The following is a 14,662-nucleotide window of genomic DNA, read 5'->3' as shown; positions in this document are numbered from 1 at the left end:
TAAAATAAAAATGATACAAAGACATATAGAAGGACAGAAAGCAGCAGCTCAGAGACCTGAGAGGAAGTACCAGGTTCTCATCTGAAGCAGAGGGAGGAGACACGGAGTCACTCCTGACGCTATGGACACGCAGCGGAAGAGCCCGACGCCCTGGAGTCCGGGAGGGGCGCGGCAGTGGCGGCAATACCCTCACAGTTGCTGGTGGGGGGCTGCACAGGCTCCCGACTTCTCCAGCGCCCACAGGCTGCAGACAAGGTGGGCCTGTCACCAGGCCCCCTCTGCTCGCTGGCAGGAAACGGTGGCCCTCTCCCCTCGTGTTGGCTTGAACACCTGCAATTCTAACAACCTGTTCCTCGGCCCGCAGGGAGTGAATGAGTCATCCGTCCCACAGGGTGACATCTGCTCAGTGACTAGGCTCCTCGGCCACTCAGGGGGACTGGCCAACTTCACAGCTTCCATCCACCTGCTCTGACTCGCCCTGCTCTTTCCTGTCCGCTAACCAGTGACCCAGCCAGAGTCAGGAACTTTGTGTAAGAGGCCACATGCTGTTCACACCGCCTCCGCTGATCACGCTCACCCAGGTGGCTCACACCCCATGGGTAAGAGCCACGGCCACTACGTGAATGAGCCACGTGACTGTGTTCCAATAAAACCGACTTATGGACACTGGCATCTGAAGTTCATATGGTTTCCATGCGACAATACTCTTCTACTTTTGTCTCCCTCCACCCATCGAACATGTAGTCATCACTCTGAGCTCCGGGGCAATGTGAAAACAGCAGCGGCCGTGTTTGGCCCGTGGCCCTGGGTTTGTGGGCCCCTGAGCTGGACTACGTGATGGAAGGCAGAGGCCCAGTCTGTCTGTCTGTCTGTCAATGGGGAGAACAGTACTGGCCCTGCCTGGTTCACAGCACTAGAATTCAAATGCGGGAGCATGCGCGAGGCGTTTTCATGACCAATCGCACAGCCGCGGGGAGACGGCTCAGAGGTGAGGGCACAGGAGAGGAGCCACCGCCCGGGATCGCCATGTCAGCGGAGGGCAGCACGGGCAGAGGGCGCACGGCGGCTGCAGCCTGAGACCGGGCCGCTCATCTCGTGGTGGCCTCGGGTCACCAGCGGCCACACCTGCACAACAGAGCATCGCCGCGCACAGAACTACCGGAGCGGAAGCCGCCCACCCGCCACTCCCAGGAGTGTCTGGAAGTGCGCTCGCTCCCGGCTGCAGGGCCCCGGATGCACTGTCCCAGCCCCGCTGCCTTGAGCTCTTCCCCTGCAAGCGTCCCATCCCCGGAGCGGACCGAGATGAGAATGGCCGGGACGCAGCCGTTCGTCGCCCCCGAGGAGAAGCGCGCCCTCGCTCAGTGTCCGTGGGTGAACTCTGCCTCCTGCGCATGGCGGGCACAGGTGGACCAAGGAGACCCTGACGGGCAGGGAGACTTCCAGCTGACTGGGTGCTCTCCTCAGCGGCTTGGGCAACAGCGGTCCCCACCACCGCTGACACCCCCCTCAGTGTTTCAGTGTGACTCTGACTGATCCCTTCCTCCCTTCCTCTCTGCTCCCTCCCACACGGAGCACGGCTCCAGATCCTGCACTTGGGGGGCAGTGTGCTCTCGAGGGGGACGCGTCTTGCTGAACGATACGTCTGGACCTCTTTTCTACAACTTCGGTTTGATAACACAACCTGGAAGATAGACCGTGAATATGTACTACAAGTCAGTGTACCAGGGAGACGTGGTGAAGAGATGGAGTTCTCTTTCCATGTCGAAGCCCTAAGCAACCCCCAGGAGACGTGCGCTCACACCAGCATTCCGCACACGTGCCGCCACACAGAACCACCCCCTGCCTTTCACTCAGTCCTGAGCTACATGACATCAGCAGATAGCCATCTCACATTAGTAACATGAATGTAAAATAAACATTACCGTCCCCACTAACTTCATCTGCAGGTCCAGGTGGCATGCAAAGAAAGGGGGAGGGGTGGAGAAGGGAGGAGAGGAAGGAGAGAGAGGGAAAACACTATTAAAATGACAAGTAAATCCAAGTGTAAGGAAAACAAAAAAATTACCCCCAAGGTCCACTTCAGAAGACAGGAAAGAGGTGGCCGTGTGTGTACTTGACTTCAGGCATTGCTGCCAACAGTGACACAGTCACTCTGCGCGCGGCAGCGTTCAAGTCGGTCTCTACCTCACCGAACACAATTGATTGGATTGCCTCTCACAATTAAGTGTTAAAATGGCTTCAGCCCCCTCCCCCCGAAGGAGAGTGGACCCGCTCGGTACAGATGAAAGTGAGGTGTCACTGGTGTGTGAGCTCAAGGGGAAGCAGGGCGGCCCTGGGGCTCTTCGGGAGCCCAGCCCGAGGCCGGCAGGCGGGCTCACGGGCCCGTTTCCATGGGGATCCGCCGGTGCTGGGAGAAGCTCCTGCTCCCTCGCTAGAGTCTGCTCTCCTAGACCCTCTCCACGTGGCCTGGCAGCCTGTGCTGCCCCGCATCCCTCCACAGCTGCCCAAAGCCCGGAAGCATCGCGGCGCACGGCCACTCCCTGCACCCAGCCGCATGCTCCGCCAGGAAACCCGGTGCAAACACAGCAGTGCGGTCCCACACCCCGCGCCCCCCACGGGGAACCGGAAGCTCCTTCTCGCCCTGCCATGCATTACACATCAGCAAACAGGCAAACAGAGAGTCTGCTATCCACAGAGCAGCCCAAAGACCTTTACACAAACACTCGCCCCATGTCGCTGCTGGACAGGGCCAGCACATACGCAGGCACCCTGTAAGGATGCGCTCTGCTCGAGACCATCTGCCCGCATCTGGGCAGACGCTGGCCTGGGGGCTGTGGCTAACAACGGCTGTGCAAACAGGAGTGCAGTACCCGCAGGAGGCTCGTGGGAACAGAAGAGCAAGGGGAGAAAGCGCCTAGGTTTCTGAGCCTTATGCTGGCAGTGACTCACTCCTTTGTAAAGAGGCGAGAGAAAGAGAGAAACAGAAACGTTATTTCAGTACAAAAGGAACATTTTTAAGACATAGCTATAAAATAAACATAAAACTGCAATACTTTGACTATTGACACATAATTTCTTACTATGATTAACTTGGGCTTGGAAAAAATTAACATTTTAACATGCAATTTCCTCTTTTAGCAAAGATTAGCACTAGGTACACAAACTTCCAGCAAGACATAAGGAGACTCCCAAGACTCCCCAGTCAGCCAAGTGAAGGCACAGACACCTTTACAAACAACAGAACCGAAACAACAAAACAGGATGAAAAATAAAGACCAACATATGATTCCAGATTCTTGCGAACACCTAACATTCAACCACAAAGAAAACGATGCAGAAACTAGCCCATCAGATCCTGATTTGTGAAAGAGCTTTATGGGCAATTTCCCCCAAATCATCAGAAAGACAGACTCACAGACCGTTTGTGTACACTGGTGATGAGGATGTTTGAATACAGGTTGCAAAGCTCTCTACCCACCAGCATCATTTCCGCATTCACTCCCTCATTCACATACTCACAGCTCATTTGAAAGTCAACTATCTCTAGAGGAGGCACCTGCTGGATCCACAGACACACCCCAGCCCCCAGGAGCTCAGCACAGTGAGAAGCAGAGAAGAAACATGGGCAGTAGAGCAGGGCAACAGCAGGCATGTCACAGGGAATTCAAACAAGGGACACACAGCACAGCCTTTTCAGATGCAGCAGTGACATGTGACAGAAGAGGCATGAAAATGTAACCGCAAACCCACAGGGACCCATCAAGAAAGATGAGAGGGGGCGGGGACAGCCTGGGGTGGAGGGCGGGGGCGTGCTGGAGTGGGTCAATGAAGGGGGAAGGGGAATATATGTAATGCTTTCAACAATAAAGAATTATTAAAAAAAAAAAAAAAGATGAGGACGTCAGGTGTGGTTTCAGGGAGAGCCCAAGTCAGGGTCCAGATGGCAACAAGCTATGGCCATCAACAAGCCAGGAGGCCTGGGAGGTGGAGCATACTTCTCGCAGCAGCGGGGCATACCAAGGCCAGTCCACGTGGTGAGTGTGTCCTCTGACCTTCAGTCACAGAAGTGACCAGGTCTCTCAGTCCCACTCCTTTCCTGACGTGATGGTTCAGTGCTAACCACATTAATTTGATCTCAGCCCCGAGTTCTGAAAAAACAGTCCTTCTGGCAAATCATCCAACCTGGGTGGTCACGGGAACTCCAGCCCTCAGCAATGTTAAAAACCCATGTCCTCCTAAGGGGGCTCAGAAAGAGGAACCACAGAACAACATCACCTGGGGAGGGAGGCAACTTTTTTTAGAATCTGGTGAATGGAGGGAAAGGACCGGACAGCCTTTGCAGTAGGAACCATTCCTCAGTGTGACGGAGCAGCTGATGAGGGGAAGATGTCTTTAGACACAGCCCAGCTAAATAACCAACAAGGACATGGCAGAAGTCGCATGTCCTCCCGCTGCAGCCCTCATGGAATACAGGCGTGGAATGGAGGTCAGTAGCTGCTAAAGCCATCAGGACATGCTCACAGGAGCTTTATAACAGATGCATCATACGTACCAAATCTATCGATTGCTCTGGATGTCGCAGAAAGACAGCCAGGTGGCATGTGCATCACCCAGGATGTAGTCTTGTAAAAAAAAGCCAAACCACTGACCCCGACTCTGATCAAACTTTTCTGGATCCTAACGCCCAGCTCAGAGGAAAGGCAGGAATACAGGGGCCTGAGAGCGATGCACCCAGCATGACCTCACAGAGACGGAGCAGCCAGACCCGGAGTTTGGGAAAACAGCACACCATGCCTTCAACAAACAACTTGCCATCAGAAAAGGAAAGGCGAGGAGACCTGACTGACGGCCTGGCGGACGGGAGAGGCAGCAGTGCGAGCAGTGCTTGCTCCGACCCCCGCCAGCAGACTGAGCGTGACCGGGCAGAGGTCAGGTCAGAGGGGGCTGCGCACCCACGGGAGAGGTGGTGTTAAGGAATTACTGTGCATTTTCTTGCAGCAGATATTTTTTAAAAGAGCCCTGAACTTTCAGAAATATTTGTAGATGAAATTCGCCTTCGGTGCTTTAAACCAGCTGCGGGAATACCTGTGTGGGGTGGAAGCTGCGAAGAGCATGATCAGCGGCTGCACGGTGTGAGTGCGGGAGGAGCGTACCAGTGCCACCCTCTCTGAGTATAAAATTCCCCATGAAAACGTTTTAAAAATGACACACTCAAAAGCATGACAATACCCATGCCTTCGGATGGTTTCTTGCTTGTAAAAGTATCAAACATATTTTTGTCTTGATTCATGCAGGCTGATTTTAATAAATTCCACCATTATTATGCAGCCACAACATGCTACACGCCTGGGGGGAGAGGGGAGAAACTTTGAGTTCAAATTCCAAAATTTGCATTTAAAAGTTTCCAGCCTTCCTTTAAAGTTTTTCTCTTTCAAGAAAATAAATAATGGGCCTTTTGATATTAGCAATACATTTCGCAAGATGACACTTGGGCTTCTCGTATTTTATTAACAAGTTTGCAAAAGGTTATTAAAGTTTATTAAAGCCCCCCTCCCGCTGTGACCACATTTACAGGCCCCTTATTACAAGCACTGGCCTCTGGGTTCTAAGTTCTACCTGTGCTCTATAATATGCACAGGTTTCATTTAAAAAAACAAAAACAAAAAACCCACTTGGTAATTAAGCTAAAAACCTACTCTAGGCCCAGAATGTGCCCAAAGAAGCACACTGTTCTACATTAGACTTTTTGTGGATCTCACTCATTTTTATAGAGAAACCTGGTGTTGATGTCAAAGGTAAACTCTCCACACACTGAGCACCAACTGTTGCTGTCTCACTCAGGACCTAGTCATTGTCTTCCCTGGCAGTGAAGTGTGAGTGAGGGCTGCCAGCGTCTCCAATGTCAGGAGATGGCTCTATTTCCCGACCAGGGACCCAGCGGGAGCCAGACCCCCCGAGGGCCTCCAAGGCCCTTGCCTCAAACCTCCTAGAAAGCGGCCAGAACCAATCACAGGGAGCGGCTCCCAGGGATCATCCGGGAGACCAGGGACGCTCACTTGGCTCCGACTGTCCCTGCCTTTCTCCTTTCCCGCTACCTGAACGCATTCCTCTAAGTTCCAGCACAGAGATTCATTTAAAAACATCTGTCACTTGCTGGCCACCCTGCAGCCAGCAGGCCTGGGACACCGCCCACCAGCACAGCTCCGCTCAGGCACACCACCCTCCGCTCCACCCTGGCGGGAAGTGCTCAGTGACTTCTGAGGGGTATCTTTGCTCAGCGTGTCAATACCGCACAATACTCCTGAGAGGGCCTAGAGGATGCTGGCGCACAGTGAGAGAATGAGCGATGACATGTGTGTGCTGGAAAACAAAAAGAAGCCGAGTCGTCAACTAGGCAAAAGCACAAAACTAAATTTCAGGAAAGATGGACTCAGGACAAATTAAACTAATAGGAACTAGGTTTCTCCTAAGTCAGATTGTCAGATACCAGAGCTGCTAGGAAGCTGTTTCATACGTTAGAAATGTGACATATATCTAAGAACAGATTACATGTGTGTTCAGATACATGTGTAGACTGTGTGTGTGTGTGTGTGTCTACATATATAATGTGTACTGTAAGGGAGCAAACTTGGGTCCATCCAAGATGCTCTTTCTCCCCACCCCGCCCCCGCTTCCTGTTTTCACGGGGAAAAGGACACATGTATTTTGAAAACACACCAAGGCAAGTACACCACACTCATCACGCCAACAAATAGTTAAGATAGTGCTTAGCCATTATCTTAACTATAGTTTTTAAAAGCAATATTCAAACACCATTTTATGTTAATTGTGAAAGACAAAAACCATCTAAAAATGTTTCACATATTCTGAACTTCCAGAAACAATGATATACAAAGTATATTCTGTTGAAGTCTGCTGAACTGCAAAGATAAATTATAATGGCAATTCAAAAAGTAAAAATGTTCACAGTAGATATGATTAACATGACAGTGAAACTGAAGAATAACTTGGAATTCTATATAATCGTGAGTAATCTGAAATTATACATGTACATCTCATCTACACAAAAAACTATGAGCCATACTCACACCTATTTAACGAAGGTAAAGTGATGAAGCTGGGTGTCAGAATGTCTTACTCATGGGCTGCTCCGAAGGAGCGGTTGTAATAGAAGGAGCAGAACCTGCCACCTCCTACCGCACTGCTGGGAGCGAAGCCTGCGCAGCTGGCTCTGTGGGCTTCCAGGCCGAGCCCCTTACCTGACACGGAGACTGCATGTGTCCGCACGCCCTGCTTCTCACTGTTGGCCAGCCTGCAACACAGAGGGGACTGCTGTGAGCGCCGTGCTCAGGACCAAGCGGCCATCACGCTTTCAAACCACACTGCGGCCATCAGGAGGACCAGGCCATTTCCCGCGGAGACTCACGTTTCAGAGGACAGACTTTGGAAAAAACTGGATTCTACTACCCAAACCCTGAACTCACCAAGCTGCCTTAACCTTTCAGAGGTCAGAAATTAAGGTGACACTGAAGGCTCTGTGAGCTGGAACTGGATGTGCTCTCTAGAGCGGAGTCTGAAACCCGCTCAGGACGGGCCCCTGGCCCAGAGCACAGGCACGAGCAGGTGGCAGCGCGCAGACATCGCCACTCACAGGCTGGCTCCTGGTGGCAGGAGACGGCGCCACGTTAGCGGTTCACATGTCCTTCCACATAAAGTGCTGCCGAAGGTTTTAGTGACATTTAAAAAATGAAAGTAGAGCTCAGTTAAAAATGTTTGGAAAACACAGAATAAAGGAACCCTATAGTCTTCAGAAGTCAAAGTCACTTTGATCTTTTTACAAAAGAAACTTTTCCCAGACACGTAGGCTTTGGCTATGGGAGTCTGGAATAAAACTCTGCCTAGTATACGGAATGGCACCTAGGAAAAACTGAAACTTAAATAGCACATCGATTCTGAGAACTAGAAACAGTCCCTATGAAACTGTAAACCTGGGTAAGGAATGGTTTCTGCACAAAGCCACAGAGTTGAGCTCCATTTGTGGAATTCTCTACCTAAGTCGGTGCCTTGAAGTAAGAAAAGTCTAGACAAAGCTGTTTTCCCACGAACCCCGCGCCTCTGCACTGCAGCTGCCTCTGCCGGGAGCCCCTGCCTGGCCGTCGGGGCGCGTGGGCAGAGGCTGCCTCGCCTTCTTCCGTCCCCTGCTGCTCGGGCCCGGGTCCCCTTCCCCAGGGTCTGCCTGTCTGTTGTGGAAAGTCACCTTCTTACACTTCCTGGTCAACGGCAACAACGGGGGCTGCTGCTCTGACTTAAGCTTGCTTTATTGTTCAGGTTCTCTAGTGTCTGTGACCATTTCTAACCTAGCACCTTCTCCACTCACATTTACGTCTACACTTACGCTTCCTGTGTGTTAATCCTCAAAGTCATCCTTAAAGACTTTCCACAACTGAAGATACTCTGAGCATTAGTTCCTGGCCTGGTATGGGACATGAATAAATATTTATTAAACATCACTGAGTTTGTGAAGCACCCTGCCTAAAAGCTAAGAGAAAGCTGCCCCCGCCCCATCCCTCCATTCACTCACACACATACTGTGCCTACTGTGTGCCAGACACCGCCCAGGGCTAGGACACAACATGACCCTGGCCTTCAACAAGGTCACGGGGGGTGGGCGAGCAGAGCGATGCTGTGCAAAGTGTGAGGACACGGTGAAGTCGGGTATGTTGTGGGAAAGCACACAGGCCGCTTCCAGGACGGGCTCACGGGACGTTCCCAGAGGCAGGGAGGGAGGTGGGTGAGACCTGAGCGGTGACCAGGCCCTGGCTGCGACAAGGGGGCTGGAGGAAGAGCATTCGCAAAGGCTGGCAGGAGCGAGGGTGGCACTCCAGCAACTCAAAGTTCACTGCAGCTGAGCACAGAGTGTGGGGAGTGGCGGCACGAGGCCGGTGAGCGTCAGGGGAGTGATCACCCGGGGCCCAGCGGGCTTAGGACGCTGGCATTTATCCTCAGAGCCACCGTCAGGCAAGGGCTTGATTGAGGAAGCGCCCTCATGCTGGATGCCGACAATGGCAGGACAATGGGCAAAGCTGGACCAAGGTGGGCAGTAGGTGAGCAGACAAAAAGCTAACCCACAGCCTGGGCTGCTGTCCTGAGGCGCCTGTGGCTGGTGCTGGGGACCTGGGTTCAGGAGGGGAGAAGAGCACTGTGCCTACACGGCACCAACAACACGGGTCCTGCTCCAGGCCTGCTTCCTTTGGGGAGTCCGGAGTTCTAGGCCATTCCAGGCAGAGAGTGTCTGTGCCCAGGAGCCCATAAGAACCACGGGCACTGAGCTCTAACCAGCCTCCTGGATCAACAACCCTCCCATGTTCTCACTGCTGCTGGAGGAACAGGGGTGTCCTGCTGAGTGTGCTGGGAGAGCGCTCTTGGGAGCCTGTCCTTGTGTCCTCCGCACGTCACCCCTGTGCCCCCTCCGTGCCAGTTGGGCTTGGTGTCCTTTTGCTGTGACTCTGACACAGAGCTCCACTGGGGCCGCCCAGACAGAAGAGAACAAGAGCTGAAAACGGGAGGAGCCGTGGGCGGCGAACAGTGGGGGCAGAGCAGGGGGTGCTGGGTGCCCCTTCGCCCCAGGCTCCAAGGGAGTGCTCCTCGGCAGTGCTCCTCAGCAGGCCCGGGACTCTGGCCGCCCGCCTAGACTGCCCTGTACCCCAGCCTCAGCTGTCATTTGGTCACCAGTTCCCAGCACAGTGGCTGAGAAAGAGACATTATTAAGTAAGTTCTTTAGGCATTACTATCAATTTTAAATTTTTATATGTCAACACATTGACTACGAAATTAATGACATAAACAAGCAAAAAAAATGAACTTAAGTTACTTCATAATTTTTAACGTTCTCACTTGTCAAATAGCCAGAACGGCCCCTCTCTCCAGGTTCCTAAAAGACCAGCGGTGACTGACCGTTCACCCGGCCCCAGGCTCGCCACTCTGCCTGTCCTTGAGCTCCTCACTGAACGGAAAGCGGCTTCTCATCAGACCCTCACACATCACGTGACCACAACGGGCTCGATTTCCATCTGCAAATGCTTGCTAGGCCCCATTGGGAAGTGTGGCGGCCTGGCTGCCAGGCCGGGGTAAGGAAGCAGTGGTTCCAGTTTCTAGCCAGTGGGTCACACGTGCACACAGCAGCACTTACTTTGGTATTGATGGCAAAGCCCGTTCGCCTTCTGGGGAAAAAAGAAAGACAATGGTGAGGTTCCTTCTATTCCTTTCGGAAGATCCTGCGTAGAAATCAGGGCTGAGAAGGAGGAGTCCCATTCCAGTATCTCAGCAATAGCCCTTTAAAGGAAGTTCAAGTGTGAAAGTGACAAAACGATGAAAGGTGTCTTCCCAGGAGGCTCTCAAAGACCAGGTGCCTTATGGTCCCAGGAACATCCATAACAAAGGCCTGGACATTCCACATTTTTACATTTTGATAAATGAGCTTATTAGCAGCAACCAAGGTTCCAAATGATTCCTGTGATACACACGTGTGCACACACACACACTGCTCCTCCATCCCTGGTCTGGGGCTCTCTGTTCTCCTCGTGCTTTTTTTTTTTTAACATATTTTTATTGATTTCAGGGATGAAGGAAGAGGGAGAGATAGAAGCATCAGTGAAGAGAGAGAATCATTGATTGGCTGCCTCCTGCACCCCCCTACTGGGAATCAAGCCCACAACCTGGGCATGTGCCTCTGACCGGAATTGAACCCGAGACCCTTCAGTCTGCAGGCCAACGCTCTATCCACAGAACCAAATCGGCTAGGGCTCATGCTTTTCTATACTCTCCACAATAAACCCAGCCTGCTCACGTGGGCACACCCCACCCAGCCCTTGCGGACTCTCCTCTGGAGCCACCCTCGCCACCAGGTGCATGCCGGAGGGATCCTGTGTCCGCCTGCCACACACTGGCTGCTCTGTGGGGACGACTGTGGAGCCACCTACCAGGCTCTAAAGTCGGTGTCACGTGTCTCTCACAGATGAGCAATCTCAAAGTCAGGGTTCCCAGAGTGCGTCCCGAACACACGGCAGCCATGGCAGCCAGGGGAACACAAGAACTGACACTGGGAACACGTGTGCACAGGCGCCGTCCCAGGCCTTCACGCACACGGGAGCGGTGACCCTCCCAAGCCCACAGAAGCCAGGCCACACTTTGCTCAGAGATGAGGGCCGTGGCAGAGAGGAGGCGCACAGAGGGCAGCAGAGGCTCGGACTGGAGCCACAGGCGACTCACTTCCAAAGCCCCGTTTCCCGCTGCTCTCACCACGCGACTGTCCTGCTGGGAAAGCGTTCTTTGATGTTCAGAAGCCCAAGCCTCTGACACATCCCTTCCTACTGCTTTGCAAAACCCACACACCATTTCTGAAGCAATACAGCCCCCCTGCTAGGGTAACCATTCATCGTAATCGTTGCTTTTACCTCATGATTTATTTACATGAGTTAGAAGAGAAACTAAAAACAAAACCCAGAACATTATCCCAAAAGTTTATTTAAAAGTACTAAGGTCACCTAGAGAACACTACAACACACCGGCTTCCTTTAAGCTCCAGTCACACCCAGCGCTTGGGCGGGAGCTGGGCCGCTTCCCTAGGAAAACCACAATGCAGACTGACGGCTGAGTCACTCGTCTGCGTTCACGTTCAGAGTCATCGAAAGGGCTCCAGGCTACGGGGTAGCTCGTCTCACAACTCGGTGGAACGCGCAAACGACACAGAAGCTCACCTTTCTGGGGTCGGATGATGAAGGACTGGGAGGCTCCGTTCACCAGCCGGCAGTACCCATCGATCAAGTCGGCCATGTTCTCGGCAATGGTCAGGGACGGTGCTGTCACTGTCAGAGGCTAAAAGGGGAACAGACCGAGAAAGAGCCGCTATTGTTCTCCCCACAACCAGAGGGACAGCTGCGTGTGACATCAGACCGCCAGAGGCCGTGGAGACAGGAGAGTGGGAGTGAAACAGGCTTGTCATAAGGTTTGAGGGAAAAAGGGAATTTGATATTTAAGATGCTATTCCTAGACTGTGACAGAAGGCAAACCCAGACGAAAAGGGAAGCATCACTCACACGGAGACTCGCTTTCTAGAATACAAGGAGGTGAAAAAGTATTTCCCTGCAGAACGCCTGTCCCTCTGGCACACTCTAAAGGCAGCATGCAGGTAACCAGGGAGCTAAAGTAGGGCTTATTTTAGAAACTACACCAACGTGGAGTACATTTTTATCAAGCAACCTTCGTAGCTTTTCTAAATGAAAGGAAATTAGTAAAATATCATTATTCTTAAGCAGGTACAGCCATGTTTTGCCTAAGAGCTTAGACATCCCTCTTTCCAACAGAACACATGCACTTTGATAACCTTCCTAACACCCTGCCACTGAGTGCCATCCGGGCGACAATCGCAGCTGTACTTGACTTTCAAAAACAGGCTTGTGCTACTTCACGTAGTATTTACAATCCCCTTGTAAGGAACAACCTGCCTCACTGCATTACCCTGGTTCCTTGGGGGAAAGCAGAGAACGTGTGAAAATGACAGTGCCTCACAAGGACATTCCTGAGCTATTTGCGGGAGATTTCCATCTGCGACAAGGAATCAATATGTTATGGTGTCGCTGAACCCTAAGAATCAGTGCCTTTCCCAGAGCCTCAGAAACGCCCCCCAAGGCGCAGAGGCCTGAGGGCCGGTGAGAGGCGCTGCCGGCGAGCACGCCCGGGGGGGGGGAGGTGCTGCCGGGGCCGCGTGCACCGCGCACCACAGGGGAGTGGGTGAGCGCCTGACACGCTTCCACACACGCACAGTGTCGGTGCCGCGCTGGCCAGGCCCTTCCACACGTGGGTGCTCCGCCCGCCTTCAGAAAGGCTCCCTTGGGCAGCACTGCCAGGTGCGCACTCCCACGCCCAGCTGTCTTTAGTGCCCTCGCGGCTCGCTGATGGAGAACCCAGGTTCTGGGGCCAGACACCGCGGTCTGGGAAATAACAGTTTACAGAGTACATGTGTTTTTATACGATTTTAAGAAGTTGATTGCCTTGGTAATTTGCATTAATCTTCAATCATCTTCACAACGATGCTCTCAATTGATTTTTAAATCTGTGTCCTGTTCTACTCTTGGGACATTTAATCACGATTATTTGTAATGTAACAGTGCTGAGGATCCATGGACACCTCACCCTAAAAGCACCATGGCTTCTAAAATGCCCCTTCGTTTCCGTCTCCCCGCGACTGCGGTGAGCGTCCGTACCTCAGGCGCGCCCGCGATCTTGAGCTGGAGCATCCCTTTCCTGTCCTTGTCTTCGCTGTTGGAATACTGAATGGTCTGCACTTGATTGAAGTCGGCCAGATGTGTGGGCTTTGGGAAGAAAAGGCACACACTGTGGACCACAGATCAAAGACGACTCCGCGCATCCCAGGTGGCCCTCAGGCCCACCGTCCCGCTCTCCTGAGGACGCCCTCCCCTGACTCTGGGTGTCTGCGGGGAAGGGACGGTCCCAGCAGCACCAGGGGCTTCTCTCTGAGCAGTGGTGGAGCCGCTGGAACCGTCTGCTCACTGCAGGGCCTGGGACGTGCCTGCTCTCTGTGCTCCTGATGGCCAAGGAGCTGGCCACGAGCCACACAGGTACCAGACAAGGAGACAAAGAGGCGAAGGAAGTAGAAGGGAGCCCTTGACTTGGCTCCTGGCACCCGGGGAGTGAGGGGGAGATGGAGCCGTGAGAAATGCCTGGTTGGAGCGGATGTTCTGCTCCCCTTCCCACAGGGAGGGGCTGGCCCACCCACTCCCAGCACATCAGCCCCAGCATATCCTGAGCCGCATGAGTCCCTGAGGCCTCCAGTGCCAGGGTGGAACGGAGCTCGGGAGGTGGGAGGTGCCCAAGGACCTGCCCATGCAGACAGGCCCAGGGCCTGTGCTCAGCTTCCCAGCAGAATTAACTTCTTAGGAGGCTAAGGATGCCTCTCCGTGTGGCCCTCAGCATTTCACCAAAGGGACTCCTCTGCATGCAGTCAATTCCGACACCGTTATCCAAAACCATCAGCCTGGCTGAGGCCTCTTGCTCTTAGCACATCACAAGCTATCAGCTTCTCCTGCCAAGTGCCTCCCAAAGCATGGGTTACACCCCTGGGGCGGAGCTGGAATTCTGGATCACCAAGGACTCAAACTCAGCTTCCTCCCCAGCAAAGCGTCTTTACAGCTTTGCTTTCAGGCACAGGAGTCTTCGGAGATGCCCCTGGGTATCCTCCACGCCCCCTGCCCTGGCGTCTGGGCAGCACGACCCCAAGGCTCACTCTCCTCTGGGCCCAGGGGACAGGCGCCCGTGGGGTTCCTGCCACCGCCCCGGCGCTCTCACAGCTCCTTCACTGGCTTCTCCCTCGCTCAGTGACAAGTGTTCAAGTGCCACAGACCCAGCGAACCCCATTCCTTAGCTCAGCCCTCGGCCTGCAGCCAGCCCACTCCCCACGTCACACCTGTCTTTAGGGCAGGAACCCCACGTGAGGGGCGTGTGCAGCAGGGGCCGGGATGCCCCGGAGCAGACTTACGTTGCAGCCCTTGTCCGTGAGGTAGCTGATGCCTTCCTCGGGGCCGATCGCCAGCTCCACCGAAATAATCCAGCTTGACTTTTGAAGGTGAGACGGGTGAAGGCAGAG

General features: G+C 53.4%; 1 protein-coding gene across 16 annotated transcripts in view; it reads right to left on the bottom strand.

Annotated features, from left to right (window-relative positions):
- PTK2 (protein tyrosine kinase 2) overlaps positions 1-14,662 on the bottom strand; it is a gene marked incomplete at its 3' end in the record, with an annotated part of 114,915 nt that overhangs the window by 52,491 nt on the left and 47,762 nt on the right. For 15 of the 16 annotated variants that reach the window (XR_013814908.1, XM_079795830.1, XM_079795843.1 and 12 more), the window contains 5 exons: positions 14,555-14,632; positions 13,263-13,370; positions 11,757-11,874; positions 10,190-10,220; positions 7,260-7,312 (listed from right to left, as the gene is read on the bottom strand). Coding sequence is in view for 15 of the 16 variants with exons in the window: in XM_079795830.1 (XP_079651956.1) it covers positions 7,260-7,312; positions 10,190-10,220; positions 11,757-11,874; positions 13,263-13,370; positions 14,555-14,632 (388 nt within the window). Of the gene's footprint in view, positions 1-1,922; positions 1,941-2,870; positions 2,952-7,259; positions 7,313-10,189; positions 10,221-11,756; positions 11,875-13,262; positions 13,371-14,554; positions 14,633-14,662 lie in introns of all 16 variants that reach the window. The other variant, XM_079795835.1, reaches the window with a different exon arrangement.

Source organism: Cnephaeus nilssonii (assembly GCF_951640355.1).
Source record: "Cnephaeus nilssonii genome assembly, chromosome: 18".
Classification (NCBI taxonomy): Eukaryota; Metazoa; Chordata; class Mammalia; order Chiroptera; family Vespertilionidae; genus Cnephaeus; species Cnephaeus nilssonii.
Note: the sequence above shows the minus strand (reverse complement) of the source record. Positions and strands in the feature narration are given on the sequence as shown.